The sequence below is a fragment of the Odocoileus virginianus genome, chromosome 4 (genome assembly GCF_023699985.2).
Source record: "Odocoileus virginianus isolate 20LAN1187 ecotype Illinois chromosome 4, Ovbor_1.2, whole genome shotgun sequence".
Taxonomy (NCBI): Eukaryota; Metazoa; Chordata; class Mammalia; order Artiodactyla; family Cervidae; genus Odocoileus; species Odocoileus virginianus.
In genome coordinates this window covers 11587825-11607500 of record NC_069677.1, presented here as the reverse complement: position 1 = coordinate 11607500, position 19676 = coordinate 11587825, and the positions used below count along the sequence as shown (strand labels likewise).

At 41.6% G+C, this 19676-nt stretch overlaps 1 protein-coding gene across 21 annotated transcripts in view; it reads right to left on the bottom strand.

Annotated features, from left to right (window-relative positions):
* Positions 1-19676, bottom strand: part of KALRN (kalirin RhoGEF kinase) — a 668360-nt gene that overhangs the window by 77516 nt on the left and 571168 nt on the right. For 17 of the 21 annotated variants that reach the window (XM_070466100.1, XM_070466108.1, XM_070466104.1 and 14 more), the window contains 2 exons: positions 2487-2770; positions 968-1072 (listed from right to left, as the gene is read on the bottom strand). In XM_070466100.1, coding sequence (XP_070322201.1) covers positions 968-1072; positions 2487-2770 — 389 coding nt within the window. The remainder of the gene's footprint in view (positions 1-967; positions 1073-2486; positions 2771-19676) is intronic. The other 4 variants (XM_070466101.1, XM_020899511.2, XM_020899512.2 and 1 more) reach the window with 1 other exon arrangement.

Below are 19676 nucleotides of genomic sequence, written 5' to 3'. Positions count from 1 at the left end.
TTGCACCCTGGGTGGCACCGTGAAGGTCAGCTCCCTGCCCGTGCAACTTGGGCATACCACCTCTGAGGGGGCTGCTGAGTGCGGGACACAGCAAGAGAGAGCCCAGGGAGACCCTGGGGGGATGGCTAACCACCACCACCAGTACCATAAAATAACCCTGAAGTCATCACCTCCGCCTCCAGTCCTCCACAGAAAGGCTGAGAGAAGCAGCAAGAGAAACACGATGGAGTGAGAGCACTTCAGGCGGTGAGGAAGGGTGGTAACAGATTACACTAAGAAAGGAGGGACCTGCCTGAGCCCCAACTCAGTACCAGGAAGCAAATCCAGCCTGAGCTCTGCTCCAGAACGGCTGGGATGACCAGCTGTGCTCAGAGACACAGGGACGCACACATTCCCAACACCAGTGAGCCTCTGCATGCCACCGAGTCAGGGGTTTTGCAAACCAAAGAACTGGGGCAACCTGGCACATTGGGTTTGTCCATCTATGACAAAACCTGCCCTTAGCAGCATCTCCATCCCTTACTCTGCGTTTGCACCAGGCTTAACTGGAAGTTACTGTGATTTGGGGTTTAGAGTTAAGGATGAGGAAAACCATCAACTAAAACATTGGTTGAACAGTTATGTACAACAGAACAATCACAACCTAGAATCATCTCAGCTTCTTCTTTGAGACAAGTAGTTTCTTTTGGGATCTGCTGTTTCCAAAGAGAGAGCCATTATCCTTCATCAGCAGGACCTGATACTAAGCAGATTCTCACTTTGAGAATTCTCGCTTTGAGAACCCACCCCTACACTGCCCAAAATGAAGTTAGTCCCCACAGCCCAATACAGATGGAATCTGCATCATCTTGGAATCATGAGGCATAAGAGATAACAAGGGAGAGAGAGCGCATTACTACCCTTACCACACACACTAAACAAAATCACATTTCACACATGGCTCTTTCAAGTGAGAAAAAGATCCTACCATTTCGTCCTGTGTGGGGTCGTTGTCAAAGATCTTCATAGGCGGGGGGAGGGGTGTGTGTGACTCTTCATCTGCCTCATCTTCACCCCAACCTTTCTTGCTCTTCTAGAACAAAAGAGCAGCATTAGTCACTGTTTCCTGCAGTTAGAGATGTCAGTTGGTTCAGGACTTGGGATTTCTTAAAAGGCAACATATGATACCCTCCTCTCTCAACACACTCCTAGTTTTCCCTGTGTAGAATGGGCACCCTTGTGTATCTCAAAGGACAGTGAGGACCAAACGGGGGAAAACACACACACACATGAAAGACATCTACCTTACTGATTAACCAGGAAAAGAAAAGGCTGAGACAGTGGTCAGAGAGAAACCAACATTTTAAGTTTATGAACAACAATTAAACCACAATCTAAATGTCACCAGGCTCTGCTGTCATTCTCAGAGGAAGAAAAAGCAGATAGCCTAAAACCACAAAAAGAGTCTGATTTCATATCAAGAAGAATTTCTTAGCCATGTCAGTGACTAGAGTAGGTTAGTTTGCCATGTAAAAGAGTTATCTCATTCCATAAGCAAATACCCTTTATATTTTGACCACAGAATTGCAGCTTTGGAAGGGATGTAAGAGATCATTGGCCAGTCTGACCATCAGGTCAACAAGGGTCTCTCCGACTGCTATGTGAGGTCATATGCTCTCTCAAACCTTTCCAATATGGATGTTCATTTGTTTTCATGAAGGCCCATTTCATTACTAGTTGAGCTTCATTAAAGGCTGAAACCTTGTCTACTGTAAACCTTCACCTGTTAAGTATAATACTGCCCTCTGGAGAAACCAGTTGTCTACTCCCTTTTATATACGGCACTGCTCAACATACACGAAAACAGTCATAATCTCAAAAGACAGTCCTCTTGTTCTCCAAGTGAAATGATCTCCATCCTTTTATTCTTATTCTAAGCAGGCCTAGCAGGAACTTGCCTGGTAGTCCAGTGGCTAAGACTCCATGCTCCCAATGCAGGGGGCCAGCGTTCAGTCCGTGCTCAAGGAACTAGATCCCACATGCCACAACTAACTGTCCATAGGTCACAACTAAAGATCTTGCCTGCAGCAACTAAGACCCTGAGCAACAAACCAAATATTTTAAAAATAAATAAATAAAGTCCTAGCAGGTTTTTTGTAGTCTCTAGTAGAGACTGGGGACTTGGTGGCCACTGGCTTCCTGTGGGCCTAGACTGCCATCTCCAAAGGGTGGGTGGAGAAGGAAGAGGGATAGACTGGGAGGTCTGGGGTTGGCAGATGAAAACTATTACATTTAGAATGGATAAACAACAAGGTCCTACTGTATAGTGCAGGGAACTACATTCAAACTAGGTATCTTGAAAATACCTAGGCCCAAGAAGACCAACTATGGGGAGTTAGAATCCGGCTAGTTCACAAACCTTGGTGAAGGACATCTCTTGAGGCACCAGGAATGAGGCATGTCAGAAGCCCCTCCTGATGGAAGGCTCCGAGGCCTCGTGTAATTACCTCATCAGCGCTATCTCCCTGAGGGGTCGTCTCATCCCCAGGCTTGGGAGATCCCAGGTCAAAGCTCTTTCGACCATCTCGTACTTTCTTCTGCTTCTTGATGTTTCCGTCTGCTTTCCCACTGTTAAGCCGGCGCACGGGACTTGTCAGCCACTTCTTCAGGGTGTTGGTGGAACGCTTGGGCCCAGGGGAGCTGTGGATGGAGTTCAGGGATGGTTGGGCCTGCAGGTTGGCCACCGACTCGGACTTGCCTCCGTTTTCACTTGAGGAATGAGAGTACGCATCTGAGGAGAAAGAACAGATAGACATAGCTGTGTCAGGACACTTAAGGTAGGCTGCCAGCCTGGGAATAAGAGAGCTCAGCCTCAGGAAGCAGGGTACAAGGCAGAGTATCAAGGCCAGCTGCAGATCCTGGTCAAGGAAACCCCCCTATTATCAGATGGTAAGAGCTAGCACTCAATCCACAGGTGCTGTGGATACAGTAGTAGTAGAAGACAAAGACCCCTGCCTTCATGGAAAAAAAAAAAAAAATCAAGCCTCTCAGTGAGATTCATCAACTGATACCAATGTCATAAAGCACTGATGAGTATACTAAAGTTGTATAAGACAGATTTTATTTTCAAACCCCTTATCTAGTTACATACACAGAGAGAGAGACAGAGAGAGCGAGAAAGACAAGAGCCAAAGAGCAAGACAGAACACGCAAAATGAAGATAAATGCGCAAAGCAGTATATGATTGATTGCCAAAGGGCTGGCATGGACTCTAGATGATACAGAAACAGAGTTCAGAGGAGGGTCAAATCAGTGGAGGCAGCGAGACTGGTCTGAAAAGTTTTAATGGAAAAGATGTGTCTGAATAGAAGAGAATTCCAAAAGGGGGACATGCCAGGAACAAAAGCACAGAGGCAGGAAAATGGAAAAATAAGTTAACACAGCCCTTAAGTAGATCCTTTAAATGAAATACAGATTAACAGAAAAGGAAAAACTGGACAGAAAAAGTGAAAACATTTAATAATAAACTAGAGGAGTATGAACTTTATTGTGAGACTCTACTGGGAAATGGGGCGATAAAAAGGGCTTTTGTTTTTTTAATTAATTTGGAAACTACATGTAACATAGCCCTGGGAAGAAGATTAGAATCCAGAAGGCCACCCTAGGACACAGCAAGGACAAAAGAAGGAATGTGAGGCATTTCAAAGCAAGATGTGATAGGGCTAGCATCTGGATGACACATCAAAGGTGAGTTGTCTCTTTTGTGATGCTGCTTCTCAATGGCAAAGGTCTTGGGAGAACACCTGACCAATTTCACCTCACCCCTGATGGGCCCTCTTACCCTGGTACCAGTTTGCATGCTGGTATTTACACAGAGTATTGCTGTGACTTTTCACATCCATTTGTCTCAAAAACCAAATAATCTTTTCCTATAATGACTTTATCTGAGACCCAGACTAGAGGTCTAATCTGGCCTTGGAGGCCCTACAGCCTAGACCTGCCCAATACATTCAATATAAAACCTTAAAGTGAATCAATGCTTTTGCCAATAGAGAGCTGCCTCCAGCTTCTATAACTGGTGGATCTCATAGGCACACTCAGGCTCTTGACCCTGTGGGAACTTCCTTGGCTATGGTCAGAGTTCTGTGCATACTCTGGAAAACAATGGCAGAATATCTGCATGTAGAAGCATTAAAAATTGAGCTCCTAAAGCCCCTTGGTATGAAGGAACACTCAGAGGGTTGCTCAGCTCAGGGACTATGTGGGGATAGACTGGCTTGGTTGACGTCCCTTTAAGGACAAAGTTGTAATCTTATCTCAGACAATTCTGTGTTGGCTGTGGTCTTGGTTGTGTTGACATTATTTCTGAAATGTTTGGTATGGGTCAAACTCTTGTTCTCAAAAGCCTGGGTGATAAACATCTCAGAAGCATTGGTAGTGGGCCTCTTATCTTTCTGTTGATAAGCTGCAGAGGCTTTCCATTCACCATACCCACGTGATACCACAAGGCTCTATTAAATCCAAGCCTTCAAAACTTTAGATATGAGCCAGTTAAGTCAGCAGAGCTAGAGGCCCAGCTACATTAATTGTGCCTGGTACTACTACGCAGACAGATGACTGAATACATTTTCTGTTCCATGGCAAACCACAGGCTGGCTTTGAGATTCAAGAATGCAAATTTTGACTGACCATTCTTTTTCTCTGTCATCTGGTTCTGCTTTGGTGCATTCTGAACAAATTAGTGGCAAGTGGACAGATTACAAAGTACAAATAAAAATCAAGAGTATTCTCACTTTTGTTTCAAGTTTATTCTGTGTAAACAATTAGGGCCATTCAACCACAGCCCACATAAAAGAGAATTCAAGAATTGGAAGCAATCTCTAATTTGTCATCTACAGTTAGGGTCCTGTATTGAGACAGGGCTACCTCTAAATCACTTTGAATGCAAAAGAATATGGCATCATTTAGTCTTAAATTTATACTTAGTTTATTGCTACTTCAAAGAATAATTGGCACGTGATGCTCATCCTATCTTTGAAAAATGGATGCAATGAGCTGTTTGAGAATTTATTCTAGTACATTTCCAGGCACAACAGTTAACTGACTGATTTGTAATAACTACAACAGTAATACTGTTATCTCATCAAATCTTTCCAAGCTGAGATAGGTACTATTTAGTATGATTGTCATTTTAGGAAATAGAGTGTTCCAAGAAACCAAGGGTCAGTGTTGGTAAGTGGCAGAGAAACAAAATTTATACCTAGATCTGACTCCACTACCACATATATTTAATCTTAGCCCAACATCTGTGTTTATACCATGTTTCAGCCTCTATAATTATTGTAAAAAGGAACATCAAGTTGCTAGTCTATGCAACATTCAGTTCAGTTCAGTTCAGTTGCTCAGTCGTGTCCGACTCTCTGCAACCCCGTGAATCGCAGCACGCCAGGCCTCCCGGTCCATCACCAACTCCCAGAGTCCACTCAAACTCATGCCCATCGAGTCGGTGATGCCATCCAGCCATCTCATCCTCTGTCGTCCCCTTCTCCTCCTGCCCCCAATCCCTCCCAGCATCAGGGTCTTTTCCAACGAGTCAACTCTTCTCATGAGGTGGCCAAAGTATTGGAGCTTCAGCTTCAGCATCAGTCGTTCCAATGAACACCCAGGACTTATCTCCTTTAGGATGGACTGGCTGGATCTCCTTGTCCAAGGGACTCTCAAGAGTCTTCTCCAACACCACAGTTCAAAAGCATCAATTGTTTGGTGCTCAGCTTTCTTCACAGTCCAACTCTCACATCCATACATGACTACTGGAAAAACCATAGCCTTGACCAGACGGACCTTTGTTGGCAAAGTAATGTCTCTGCTTTTTAATATGCTATCTAGGTTGGTCATAACTTTCCTTCCAAGGAGTAAGTGTCTTTTAATTTCATGGCTGCAGTCACCATCTGCAGTGATTTTGGAGCCCAAAAAATAAAGTCAGCCACTGTTTCCACTGTCTCCCCATCTATTTGCCATGAGGTGATGGGACCAGATGCCATGATCTGTTTTCTGAATGTTGAGCTTTAAGCCAACTTTTTCACTCTCCTCTTTCACTTTCATCATCAAGAGGCTCTTTAGTTCCTCTTCACTTTTTGCCATAAGGGTGGTGTCATCTGCATATCTGAGCTTATTGATATTTCTCCCGGCAATCTTGATTCCAGCTTGTGCTTCTTCCAGCCCAGCGTTTCTCATGATGTACTCTGCATATAAGTTAAATAAGCAGGGTGATAATATACAGCCTTAACGTACTCCTTTTCCTACTTGGAACCAGTCTGTTGTTCCATGTCCAGTTCTAACTGTTGCTTCCTGACCTGCATACAGGTTTCTCAAGAGGCAGGTCAGGTGGTCTGGTATTCCCATCTCCTTCAGAATTTTCCACAGTTTATTGTGATCCACACAGTTAAAGGCTTTGGTGTAGTCAATAAAGCAGAAATAGATGTTTTCCTGGAACTCTTTGCTTTTTCAATGATCCAGCAGATATTGGCAATTTGATCTCTGGTTCCTCTGCCTTTTCTAAAACCAGCTTGAACATTTGGAAGTTCTCGGTTCACATATTGCTGAAGCCTGGCTTGGAGAATTTTGAGCATTACCTTACTAGCAATGTGAGATGACTGCAATTGTGCGGTAGTTTGAGCATTCTTTGGGATTGCCTTTTTTAGGGATTGGAATGAACACTGACATTTTCCAGTTCTGTGGCCACTGCTGAGTTTTCCAAATTTGTTGGCATATTGAGTGCAGCACTTTCACAGCATCGTATTTCAGGATTTGAAATAGCTCAAGTGGAATTCCATCACATCCACTAGCTTTGTTTGTAGTGATGCTTTCTAAGGCCCACTTGACTTCACATTCCAGGATGTCTGGCTCTAGGTGAGTGATCACACCATTGTGATTATCTGGGTCATGAAGATCTTTTTTGTACAGTTCTTCTGTGTATTCTTGCTACCTCTTCTTAATATCTTCTGCTTCTGTTAGGTCCATACCATTTCTGTCCTTTATTGAGCCCACTTTTGCATGAAATGTTCCCTTACTATCTCTAATTTTCTTGAAGAGAGAAACATTAATATAATACAAATATACATTTATATATAATTTATATGTTACAACATTTCAATGATGAAAACAATCTCAGTCTCACTAATTTTACAGATAAGGCAAGGAAAGCTTGTATTTGGGAAGTCCATGGTCATAGATCAGTTAGTCATAAAGCGAGGACCAGAATCCAGGCACCTCTACATCTCTCCAGGGTTCTGAACTAATGCTTCCTTTTTAGCCTTGAGGTATTAAAAACTGCCTCATAAGGTTGGTATCTGGCTTTAAGTCACTGGGAAGACAGGTAATATGCAGATAATCAAGGATGGTATGTCCATCCTTTCTAGATCAGGAAAAAAAATATTCTGAGGTTCATTTTACTATGAGATATTTTTAAGACAGAGAAAAATATATAGAAAAAAATTAACATCCAGGTACCTACCACCTAGGTAGGTAGACAATTTTTTTGTCTAAGTCTAGACAATTTTTTTTGCCATATTTGCTTGTTTTTTAAATCTTTCTTTTAATTGAACTATAATTGATTTACAAAGTTATGTTGGTTTTAGGTGTATAGCAAAGTGATTCAGTTATACATATGTGTGTGTATATATATCTATATTTTTTCAGATTCTTCACTATTATAGGTCATTATAAGATGCTGAATATAGTTACCTGTGCTATACAGTAAATCCTTCTTGTTTATCTAATTTATATACAGTAGTGAGTGAAAGTTCCTCAGTTGTGTCCAACTCTTTGTGACCCATGGACTGTACAGTCCATGGAATTCTCCAGGCCAGAATACTGGAGTTGGTAGCCTTTCCCTTTTCCAGGGGGATCTTCCCAACCAGGGATCGAACCCAGGTCTCCTGCATTGCAGGCAGATTCTTTACCAGCTGAGACACAAGGAACGCCCATGTAGCCCATAAACAGTAATGTGTATATGTTAATCCCAAACTCCCGATTTATCCTCCGCCCCCTTTTCCCTTTGGTAATCATAAACTTGTTTTCTATGTCTGCAGTCTGTTTCCGTTTTGTACATAAGTTCATTTATATCATTTAAGATTTCATATGTAAGTGCTACACTATGGTATTTGTCGTTGTCTGACTTATTTCACTTAAAATGATAATCTTGAGGTCTATCCATGTTGCTGCAAATGGCATTACGCCATTCTTTTTTATGCATTAGTAATATTCCATTATATGTGTATTATGTGTGTGTGTATATATATACATACACACACTACATCTTCTTTATTGAGTCATCTGTTGATGGACATTTAGGTTGCTCCCATGTCTTAGCTATTAAAAATAGTGCTGCTATAAACATTGGGGAGCAGGTATCTTTTCAAATTAGAGTTTTCTTTGGATATCTGCCTAGGAATGAGATCACTGGATCATATGATAATTCCATTTTTAGTTTTTTAAGGAATCTCCATATCATCCTCCACAGTAGCTGCACCAATGTATATTTCCAACAACAGGATTGTAGAGGGTTCCTTCTTCTCCACATCTTCTCTAGCACATGTGATTTCTAGACTTTTTGATGATTGTCATACTGATCAGTGTGAAGTGATGCCTCGTTGTAGTTTTAATTTGCATTTCTCAAATAATTAGCAATACTGAACACCTCTTCATGTGGCTGGCTGTTGGCCATCTGTATGTCTTTGGAGAAATGTCTATATAGGTCTTCTGGTCATTTTTTGATTGGGTTGTTTGTTTGTTTTAATATTAAGCTGTATGAGCTGTTTGTATATTTGGGAGATTAATCCCTTGTTGGTAGCATTGTTGGTAGTATTTTCTCCCAGTTCTTTTCTGTTTATGGTTTCCTTTGTTGTGCCAAAGCTTTTAAGTTTAATTAGGTTCCATTTGTTTATTTTTGCTTTTGTTTCTGTTACTCTAGGGTAGAGAGCCAAAAAAAATATTGCTGTGATTTATGTCAAGGAGTAGTATGCACCTACATTTTCCTCTAGGAGTTTTATAGTACTGTATTTGGTCTTATGTTTAGGTCTTTCATTCATTTTGAGTTTATTTTTGTATATAGATAACATTCTAATTTAATTCCCTAGCCAACTCTCTAAACTGCCCAATTTCTTCCTTAATATCTAAGAAAAGTAGACATGATGCATGGTCACAGAACACATTCCAAAGCTTCACCGATGGCTAGAGAATTCTTGACACCAACATTCATCTCTTAATGATATCTTGTTCAAGGAGATTAAAAAAGAAAACTCTTTCAGTATAACGCATAATTTTCCTGCCTTGATTATATGATTCAAGAATAATCCACTGGTGCCTACTTAATGGATGGCAACAGAGAGATGGTAGCACTGGACAGACATTCAGGCCTCTGTTTCTTCATCCATAAAATGGACAGATTAGACACAGTGCATTCAAAGTCTTGCCCTACCACTGCATAGCTCTGTGACTCTGGGCCAATTACTTGATCTCTCTCTATCTCAGTTTTCTCATCAGTAAATGAAGATAACATTAGTATCAACCCTATAGGGTTGTTATTAGGATTAAGGATAACAAATGTTATACTTCCACTGGAAGTACCATCTAAGTTAAATAAAAAGTAATAAAACCATAACTATCTCCCCAGTTCCATGTCTGTGATTCTACTCTGTATCTTCCTTCATTACATCTTTATGTTCTTCTATAGGCTAGACCAGATAACGTAAGGCCATTTTTAACCTCAAAGTGCTATGCCTCATGAAAACAAAGAAAAACTTAGGGCTACCAGTTGCTAGTCTGTGCTATTCTCCCTCCCCACTTAGAATAACTTACAATCAATGCCTGAAATCTCACTGGAGAATAAGGAGTCGCATCTTTGGGCTACAGGTCATTGCTGTCTGCCCTCCCACCATTAAGAAGTTTAAGCAGTACAGGTTACTCCCTGGAGATGACACATGCCTCTTTATCTACAGGTTATCCCTCAGAACAGGAGCTTTTGATGGGCTTGATGACCAGGCAACTGAATGGCTATGAATATTAGGGTCTCAGATAACATCATGGGGTTGGAATAAACATATCAACATTATTGGTCTAAGCCTTGAGAGAAAGGTTCCATAATTTTAGGTATTTAAGAATCATGTTTCTAAAAAAAAAAAAGAATCATGTTTCTAAGCACCACAGGAGATGAGAGCTGTCTGCTTGACATAAAGATGAAAATTGGAATAGGAATAAAGCCCATGAGAGTTTACATACTTGAACACATCCTAATAAGTCTACTGTCTATGTTGTACATTCTTTTAGTTGGGTAACCTTTCATTATTAACCAAAATATAAGATATTTGTATACAATAGGGGTAGTGACTGAATATACTAGAAATTTTGATAATTTATAAATTAAATTTTCTTCCTGAAATGTTTTGCCTCATATTTATTTCACTTTTAACGTTACACCTAAAAAAAGAAAAGCTTCTACTTTTTTTGCTCTAGTGTAAATTTTGTAAAACTATTCCGAAAGAATACATTGTGTGCAAGTCACCAAAGATGCAAATTTAGGATACAGCTGCATCCACACATCTGTCATCTGCCAGCTTTCTAATCACAAAATACCGGTTCAGCTTTCTTTCCACTGATCTCAAAGTGAGTTGAAAGTGAAAGACCACAACTCCTAAACAAAAAGAAGCCAGTTCTATTAGTTTTGTGTGTTTAATAGCCCCAAAGACCAGGAATGGTGTCCTTAGAAGGGCTAGGCTGGGACCCCAGAGTACACACATGTACAGATGGCACCCAAGGTTTTGGTGGGTTACAAGTGCCTCAGATGCATAACTCACTGAGCTGGCCCACCATTCTGTACACTGACTTCACGGGCACAACTCAAGAAGGAAAACTTATTTCAATCCAGTCTTCTGCAGTTCAGTGACAGTATTCAATCACATCCCAAAGGCAGATGTGATTCGTAATACATATACACAGTATGTAATTCATACACTGTATTATGTAATTGCTAAAAGATTCGGGGTCTAGTTGTTCTTCATTAGTCACACCTCATCACCCACCCTCTAGATGGACAATAGGTCTATAAAATTCTTGCTGGTATTGATCATAATATTGTTTTGGAAGTTTTGACTCCAGTAGCCGAAATCAGAAGAAATCACAAAGACTCCTAAAATCATTAGATATTTACAAAAAAGTCCTTTAAACTCCTTTTATTTTGTCTTGCTTCAGCTCCAATGATACAAGAATAATTGTAAACTCATTCTTATTGCTCTCAATATCTTGAGTTATATATAATGTGAATGCATTCAAATACATCTGTCTATAGAGATTAGATATGCCCAAACATTTCTGTTTTCTTTGGCTTTCTATAAATAATTTACTTAATATAAAAATCATAAGTATCACATCCTTTTTTTTCACACTGGAAATTGCACGTCTAGAGAAGGGTGTATGATGGGAAGGTCAAGGGTGAAATTCTCTGAGTAATAAATTCATAAATTCAATTGTTTATACGCATGGAGAGCACAAAACCTACAGCATTAGTGTATCCTTCATGATACAACAGAAGGGCCCTGGCAAGTCTTTCAGCAGAATGTTTAGCAAAAATAGTCTCCTGGTTGCACTTTCAAATGAGGTCCTGAGGCAAGGCACCACCAGTTCTTGACATGTTGACTTCCTTGAAAACCACTTTGTTGCCTGTCTTGGTGTCTGGGCCACTTGGTAGCAGAGGAAAGCTGCTACGGTGACAGCAATAGGACATGTGGGAGTGGGAGAGTCAGCCTGTTCCAAAAACTAGGTAACTTGTTGCCCTTGCGACTGCTCCTACCACAAACTTAGACTAAAGTTTGCACACAGCCTGGCTCAGGATATTCCTTCCCTCACCTCTTAGCCTGATTCAAGTCCCAAGTGCATAGTGCAAACCCCTGCTTCCTGCTTATTAAGTCATAGCTTTTACACACTTAGTTGAGGAATTTCTTCTCCAATGAGTCCCTTGCCAACTTATCATTCTTCACCACTCTACTCAGGCTATTTTTATGCTTTTTAAAATAAATTTTTAACATTCAGATCTCTATGATTTATAGTATCTGTCTTATTTTTCTCATTAAACTAAAAATACAAAATGAAGGTCCACTCTGAGCCTCAAAAGCACATTGTTTTGGGCTCTATTTTTTTAAATAATTAAAAAAAATTTTATATTGGAGTATAGTTGACTGTAGTAGCTTCCCAGGTGGTGCTAGTGGTAAAGAACCTGTCTGCCCGTGCAGGAGACATAAGAGATTTGGGTTCAATCCTTGGGCTGGGAAGATCCTCTGGAAGAGGGAATGGCAACCCACTCCAGTATTCTTGCCTGGAGAATCCCATTGACAGAGAAATCTTGTGGGCTATAGTCCATGGGGTCACAGAGTCAGAAGTGACTTAGCACACGTGATTGACTAACAATATTGTGTTAAGTTTCTGAACTCTCTCTTATGTACTTTCTACTTACTGGTCCCCTTCTCTTCTCTGCTGGTCCTATCCTGGGAGCATGTGCACAGAGATCTGAACCACAGGGACAATTCCAAATCCAGTGGCACCCATATAGGGCAGGGATCCTTTTCATCTTCAAAGCCCACTGGGACGTTAGCTCTTCATATTGGGATCTTCTCTAACAGACAAAACAATCTCCAAGAGGGTGAAAAGTCAGCACCCCTGGCTCTAATATAGATGAAATCTTTGAAATTCTGTTCTAATTCAGACCAGATCTCCATTGCCTACTGCTGGTTGCTTCAATGCCCTGTCCCCACACTTTCTACTTTGACTTCTGGCAGGATGCCACTGGATGCAGAGTCAAATAAGATTTCCAACTGCTCGTTGCCAGGTTTCCTTGGCCTCAGTTCTACCTGTGTAATCTTCTCTCTGAGCCGGAGGCAGAGGGAGGAGAGACATCAAAGGGCACCGAGTCCAGCCCCTCCCCCACCCCAGACAAGCATCTACTTCTGCTTCACTGACTACACCAAAGCCTCTGACTGTGTGGATCACAACAAAAACTGTGGAAAATTCTTAAAGAGATGGGAATACTAGACCACTTTACCTACCTCCTGAGAAATCTGTATGCAGGTCAAGAAGCAAGAGTTAGAACTGGACATGGAACAACAGACTGGCTCCAAATTGGGAAAGGAGTACATCAAGGCTATATATATTGTCACCCTGTTTATTTAACTTATATGCAGAATACATCATGCAAAATGCCAGGCTGGATGAAGCACAAGCTACAATCAAGATTGCCAGGAGAAATATCAATAATCTCAGATAAGCAGATAACACCACTCTTACGGCAGAAAGTAAAGAGGAACTAAAGAGCCTCTTGATGAAAGTGAAGAGGAGAGTGAAAAAGCCAGCTAACAACTAAACATTAAAAAAACTAAGATCATGGCATCTGGTCCCATCACTTCATGGCAAATAGTTGGGGAAACAATGGAAACAGTGACTTTATATTTTTGGGCTCCAAAATCACTGCAAATGGTGACTACAGCCACAAAATTAAAAGACACTTGCTCCTTGGAAGAAAAGCTATGAAAAACTTAGACAGCATATTAAAAAGCAGAGACATTACTTTGCCAACAAAGGTCCATTTAGTCAAAGCTATGGTTTTTCCTGTAGTCATATATGGATGTGAGAGTTGGACTATAAAGAAAGCTGAGCACCAAAGAATTGATGCTTTTGAACTGTGGTGTTGGAGAAGACTCTTCAGAGTCCCTTGGACTGCAAGGAGATCAAACCAGTCAATCCTACAGGAAATTAGTCCTGAATATTCATTGGAAGGACTGATGCTGAAGCTGAAGCTCCAATACTTTGGCCACCTGATGCAAAGAACTGACTCATTGGAAAAGAACCTGATGCTGGGACAGACTGAAGGCAGGAGGAGAAGGGGACGACAGAGGATGAGATTGGACTGCATCACCGACTCAACTGGACAAGAGTTTGAACAAGCTCCAGGAGCTGGTGATGGACAGGGAAGCCTGGCGTACTGCAGTCCATGGAGTCACAAAGAATCGTACATAACTGAGTGACGGAACTGAACTGAAACATGCTACACCATGGCTGTCACAGGCTATCATACTCGTTCATATGATTAACTATTCCCTCTAGTTGGCTCTGGAAGTTACGGCTAAGAATTCTGAAGCTTGACACATCAGATCAGGCAAAAGTCAGTGAACACAGCTCTACTACTCTTCTAAGAGCAAATATTCTAGATATTAGTTTCATCGATATTATTTTATCTCTGAGACTTGTCCACAGCCTCTGGAGAGGAAATGCACTTTTTTTTTTTTCTAAACTGTGGAAAAGGAAACTCTCCTAAAAGGCTTCTGAATGGTTCAAAACAACACCACCAAAAGAATGTGCTAACACTTCCCTAAACTGAGACTGAAGAAAGGATGAAACCTAAATACAGAGTTACTAGTATGAAACCTATTAGTGTCAAACTATATATTAGTCTAAAACCTAAATACAGGATTTTTGTTTAACTAATGGTTTCTAGTTGTAATAGGGCAACGAGAATCAGCAGATCAGTAGGAACTGAGGTCACCTGGGATCTGTTTTCTTCTATAAACATATCATGAGCACAAGGAAGTCTTCTAGTTGCGACACAAGCACCAAGGCTGGGGAAGGTGTCTTCTTCTGGCTTCTTCTCCTCATAGGCCATCCTTCCAAGTGCTATGCCTGGCAAGGAAGCCAAATTCTCCTGGCAAAGAAGGGCCACTCCTGAGTCCAGGATGTATCCACACTACTCTTTTCTCCTAAGCCTTCAAATAAGCTCTCAGGTGGGCTTCCCTGGTGGCTCAGATGGTAAAGAATCTGTCTGCAATGCGGGAGACCTGGGTTCCATCCCTGGGTTGGGAAGATCCCCTGGAGGAGGGCGTGGCAACCCACTCCAGTATTCTTGCCTAGAGAATCTCCATGGACAGAGTAGCCTGGCAGGCTACAGTCCATAGGGTTGCAAAGAGTCGGACACAACTGAGTGACTAAGCACACAGCACACACACAGGTTAAATGTAAGCTCTCTAAAATAGCCTTACCCTATTACCTAACATGGTAACATCTCCCACTGTTAGAATGTGTGAACATAAACAAGTTCAGCTCCAGTAATACACATAAAGCTTCAAAATGACATTATGTAAGTTACTGTATTTAACTGAAGACTCTCAGAGAATGACCAAGACTATCTTCCAGTTTTCTGTCCTGCAAGCAGATTCTTCATTCACAAAGATTTCTGCAAGGATATTTCTCTTTCCATTCCTGTCGTCACTGCCCTAATACAGAGATTTTAAATCCTCTTGTTTTAACTATGTGTTAATAACAGCCTCCAAACTGGTCTCTCTGAAGCTACTCTTTTTTGCTTATCTATTCGATGTCTCTCTACTATGAGAACAATTCTATTGCTTTGGTCAAGTCCCCATTTAAAACTTGACTAACAAAGTCTAACTTAGCCTGCCATTTAAGGTACTCCATGGTCAGGCCCAAGCTCACATTTCCAGCTCTCTGAGCTTCCACTCTTTCATAATCCAAGGTTCTCAAACTGTGGTCACCAGACCAGCAAGATAACCATCATCTGGGTACTTGTTAGAAATGCAAAATCTTGGGTCCCGCTCCTGAGGTGCCAGATGAGAAATTAAGAGGGTGGCCCAGCACTCTTATGTTCTAAACAAGCCCTGCAAGTAATTTTGCTGTATGTTAAGGTTTAGAAACAACTATCCTATATGAGCCATCTGCTTTCAGCTAATTATTCAGTTCACTGCATTTCTCTTTGTTCAAACCATTCTGCAGCCTCTCGGCTTGTCTAAAGCCTACCTAGGAGTTCTTAGGTGACTAAGCCCAGCATAATACTCCAGGAGTGTTTTTTGGGAGTGTTTTTCTTGGAGTATCTCATATCATTCATTTGGCGCTGATAAACACTTGTTTATGTACTTTACCTCCCTAACTCTAAGGAATGTCCTTGAGGACAGAGATGTCCTCCATCTTTATATCCCCAACAGAAACCCTTTGGTTACAGAGGTGCTCATTAAATAGTTGGTGATGAATAGCTAAGGATAAAGCAAAAGAATTCATTGGAGTCTGATTATTTTTAGACCCAGAGACCTCTAAGAAAAGGTTGTTGAGACCTCTAAGACCTCTAAGAAATGTTGTTGAGGTGCTCATCTCTTAAACTTAGCAATTTGACTATCCATGTAGGCTAGTGCTTCCTGTTCCTTATGACATTCAAAGTGTCACCCAATCAATTCAGATGGGTTAAAGAAACTACCTGTTTCCTTTCTGCAGGACCTCTAGGAAACTTTAATATGCTAATTAACATGCTCATGTAGATGACTCTTCAAAGGGAATATCTACCAAATTCTATTAATATGTTATAGAAGGCAGGGTTGTTAGCACCCTTCTTGGCTATTATTCCATCTCAGACTGGAATACAAAAGGTGAATTGGATTCCTGAGGATGGTATCCTGAAAACAGGGTTGACAGTCAAACTCAAAACCTCCTATGAACACCAAAGCAAGAGATAAGTTACAGTCCAGACCAGTTATTTTTGGCTATGTACTATCACATCAGGGTCTATGCAGGAACCAGTGGGAAGCCTGACCTGGATTCAACTTATAATGTGCCCTTCAGTAGTAACCTTAACCAAAGGTAACCATGCCAGGCTTAATTACAGAGGGGGAGAGAAAGAGCTAAGCAGGGTGCTGCTGGAACATTAAGACTTTAATTACGTGCTACTTAACTGAAAATGTCACAATGGAAATTCTCCTAGGGAACCTGAGGCAAGACGAAAGAGGAGGGAACTACATATCTAGAGGAAGTAACAGGTGGTCAGTGATTGGGTTTTCAGGGTCCTTTTTTTGGAAACCACATTTGTGTGTGTGTCGGGGGGGGGGGGGTGGTGTAGGAAAGAAACTGTTAAGATTTAGGGTTTCCAGGAATTAATACAACTTGAGACCCTGCAGTCTTAGCCTGGCCCTGTCTTCCCTAAGAACCTGTGCCAAGTGAGTTTTCCTCTAGGGCCTTGCTACCCGGCTTGGAAAAAAGCAGCAGGCAAACAAGACTGTGTTTAGTCTGGGCCTCCCAACCAAGCCCAGCCTCTCCGTCTACATTCTCCCCTATGTTCATCATTCATCAGTGCCCTCATGGTCCTTTCTGGCCTCTTTGGGCCCAGAGCACAGATGCATGCTAAGGGTACACTAAGGGAATGCGTCCTCAGGTTGATAAGTTCACTAGTATCAACCTGGGGTTGAGTTCATGAGTGTGATCCCATTGGCGTCATTTCTTAAAAAATTATTTAAACATAATTTCAGATATAGAGAAAAGTGCCAAGATCTTGTACAAAGTATTCTTATATCTCCTTCACCCAGATGTCCCAACTAATAACACTCTACCACTTGCTTTGTCTTTTCTTTCTCTTTCCAAACTGTTGAGAATAAGTTACAGAGAAGATTCCCTTATATCCCTAAATACTTCAGTGCTGTTAGTTGCTCAGTTGTGTCTGATTCTTTGCGGCCCCATGGACTGTACCCCACCAGGCTACTCTGTCCATGGAATTCTCTAGGCAAGAATACTGGAGTGGGTTGCCATGCTCTCCTCCAGGGGATCTTCCCCATCTAGGGATCAAACCCAGGCCTCCTGCATTGCAGGCAGATTCTTTACCGTCTGAGCCACCAGGGGACATTGATAACTCTACTTTGCTTAAATGATGCTAATCATTCCTATAACACGCTTTATGGAAAAAGGTCTTATCTTTCATGACTTGGACATTTTTTATGAGTATAGGGTAGTTATTTTGTAGAATATTCCCTCAAATGGGGTTTGCTGGATGTTTCCTTAACATTAGAGTGAGCATTTTTGCAGGAATAGTCCTGAACATGATGCACCCTTATCAGGAGGTGCATAATATCTATTAGGTCCAATTCTAGTGATGTTAACTCTGATCTCCTAGTTATGGTGAGATCTGTTCCTGGCACAATTTTCTAATCCATCAAGTTAAACTGCAGATATGCTTAGTCCTGGTGTTTTCAAAGTCTGGTATAAACTGACTATAAATGATATTTGAACATAATTCCTAGGTAAAATACTCAATTCCACTCATGAAACAATTTCCTGATCACAAATGTTGTTGTTCAGTTGCTAAGTCATGTCTGACTCTTTACAACCCCATGGACTATTGCATGCTAGGCTCCTCTGTCCTCTACTATCTCCCAGAGTTTGCTCAAATTCCTGTTCATTGAGTCAGTGATGCTATCTAACATCTCATCCTCAAGAACCCCATGTATGTAAGATGACAAGAGCCCCATGTCATGTATGATGACAAATATGACAGAATAATTTTCTGTTCCACTGAAAACAGATCGAACAATGTATAATCAAAATAGAGGTTTTTGCTAAAGGCTAGAACTAGATTTTGTTAAAATTCTGTAAGTTGTGCTTTATTTGACATGCTATTTAAAATTGATTTTAGCCTTGTGGGTATATAAAACCAGTCAAGCTGAAGTTTCCACATGAAACTCACATTCCTAAATGGGCCCAGGAGTTCCTTCTGCTGCTGCTGCTGCTAAGTCGCTTCAGTTGTGTCCGACTCTGTGTGCCCCCATACACAGCAGTCCACCAGGCTCCTCTGTCTCTGGGATTCTCCAGGCAAGAATACAGGAGCGGGTTGCCATTTCCTTCTCCAATGCATGCATGCATGCCAAGTCGCTTCAGTCGTGTCCAACTCTGTGAGACCCCCATGAACAGCAGCCCACCAGGCTTCTCTGTCCACAGGATTCTCTAGGCATGAACACTGGAGTGGGTTGCCATTTCCTTCTCCAGGAGTTCCTTCTATAGATCTTGAAACTGTCCCTGAAAATGACATTGGGGGTTTTGTAAAGAGGCAAAAATTTCTGACTAGCTCTGTTGATTATTTACAGTATTTTACTAATAAGTACAGAAATATCATCACAACAAAGGGCGCAGGTTGCTCTAGTCTTGAGTGTGTGAGCTGACCAGTTGAGAAAGCCAGAGACTAAAGAATGGAAATATGATTCTAAGATACTGGTAGACAGCAAGCCATTTCTGTCTTCATAAGTCAGACTTAAGAGTGTTAACTGGTGGGAGAAATGGCAAGTGAGTGTTGAGAGAATGATCACTGAGAACCTTAGCTGGCCCCAGGGGCACAGGTAAAGCTAGCTAGGGGCTCTGTTGGGAACATACAATGGGAACCCTGGAAGGGTCACTTCCTAATTATACCACATAGGCTATTTGCATAACTGGGTCCAGGAACTTTAACAGGCATTCCCTGCCTTTCAGGCAGGTGAGACACGCTAACACCTTGTCCTCTAGCCACAAGCTGGTTCTTGAGACTTACCAGTAGTATTTCAACTTCCCTTCTATCAGCAAAAACATCCAAAGTGCCCACTGGGCTGCTAGAGAACAGAGCGCTTACTCATACAGGGCAGGGGCCAAAGCTCAGATGTCCTTGGGGATTAATAGGAAAGATAAACATGAGAAGAATTCAGATATCGGACAATCGAGAGAGGCACGGAGTGGCAACATGGAGAGTGCAAGTCTGCCAGGGACATTCATATTCATGTTTTAAGAAAGAATCCAAACACTCTGCTGCCAAGTAACCACATACCTGGGACCAAAGGCCCAAAGGCTGCTACCCTGCCATGCCCACC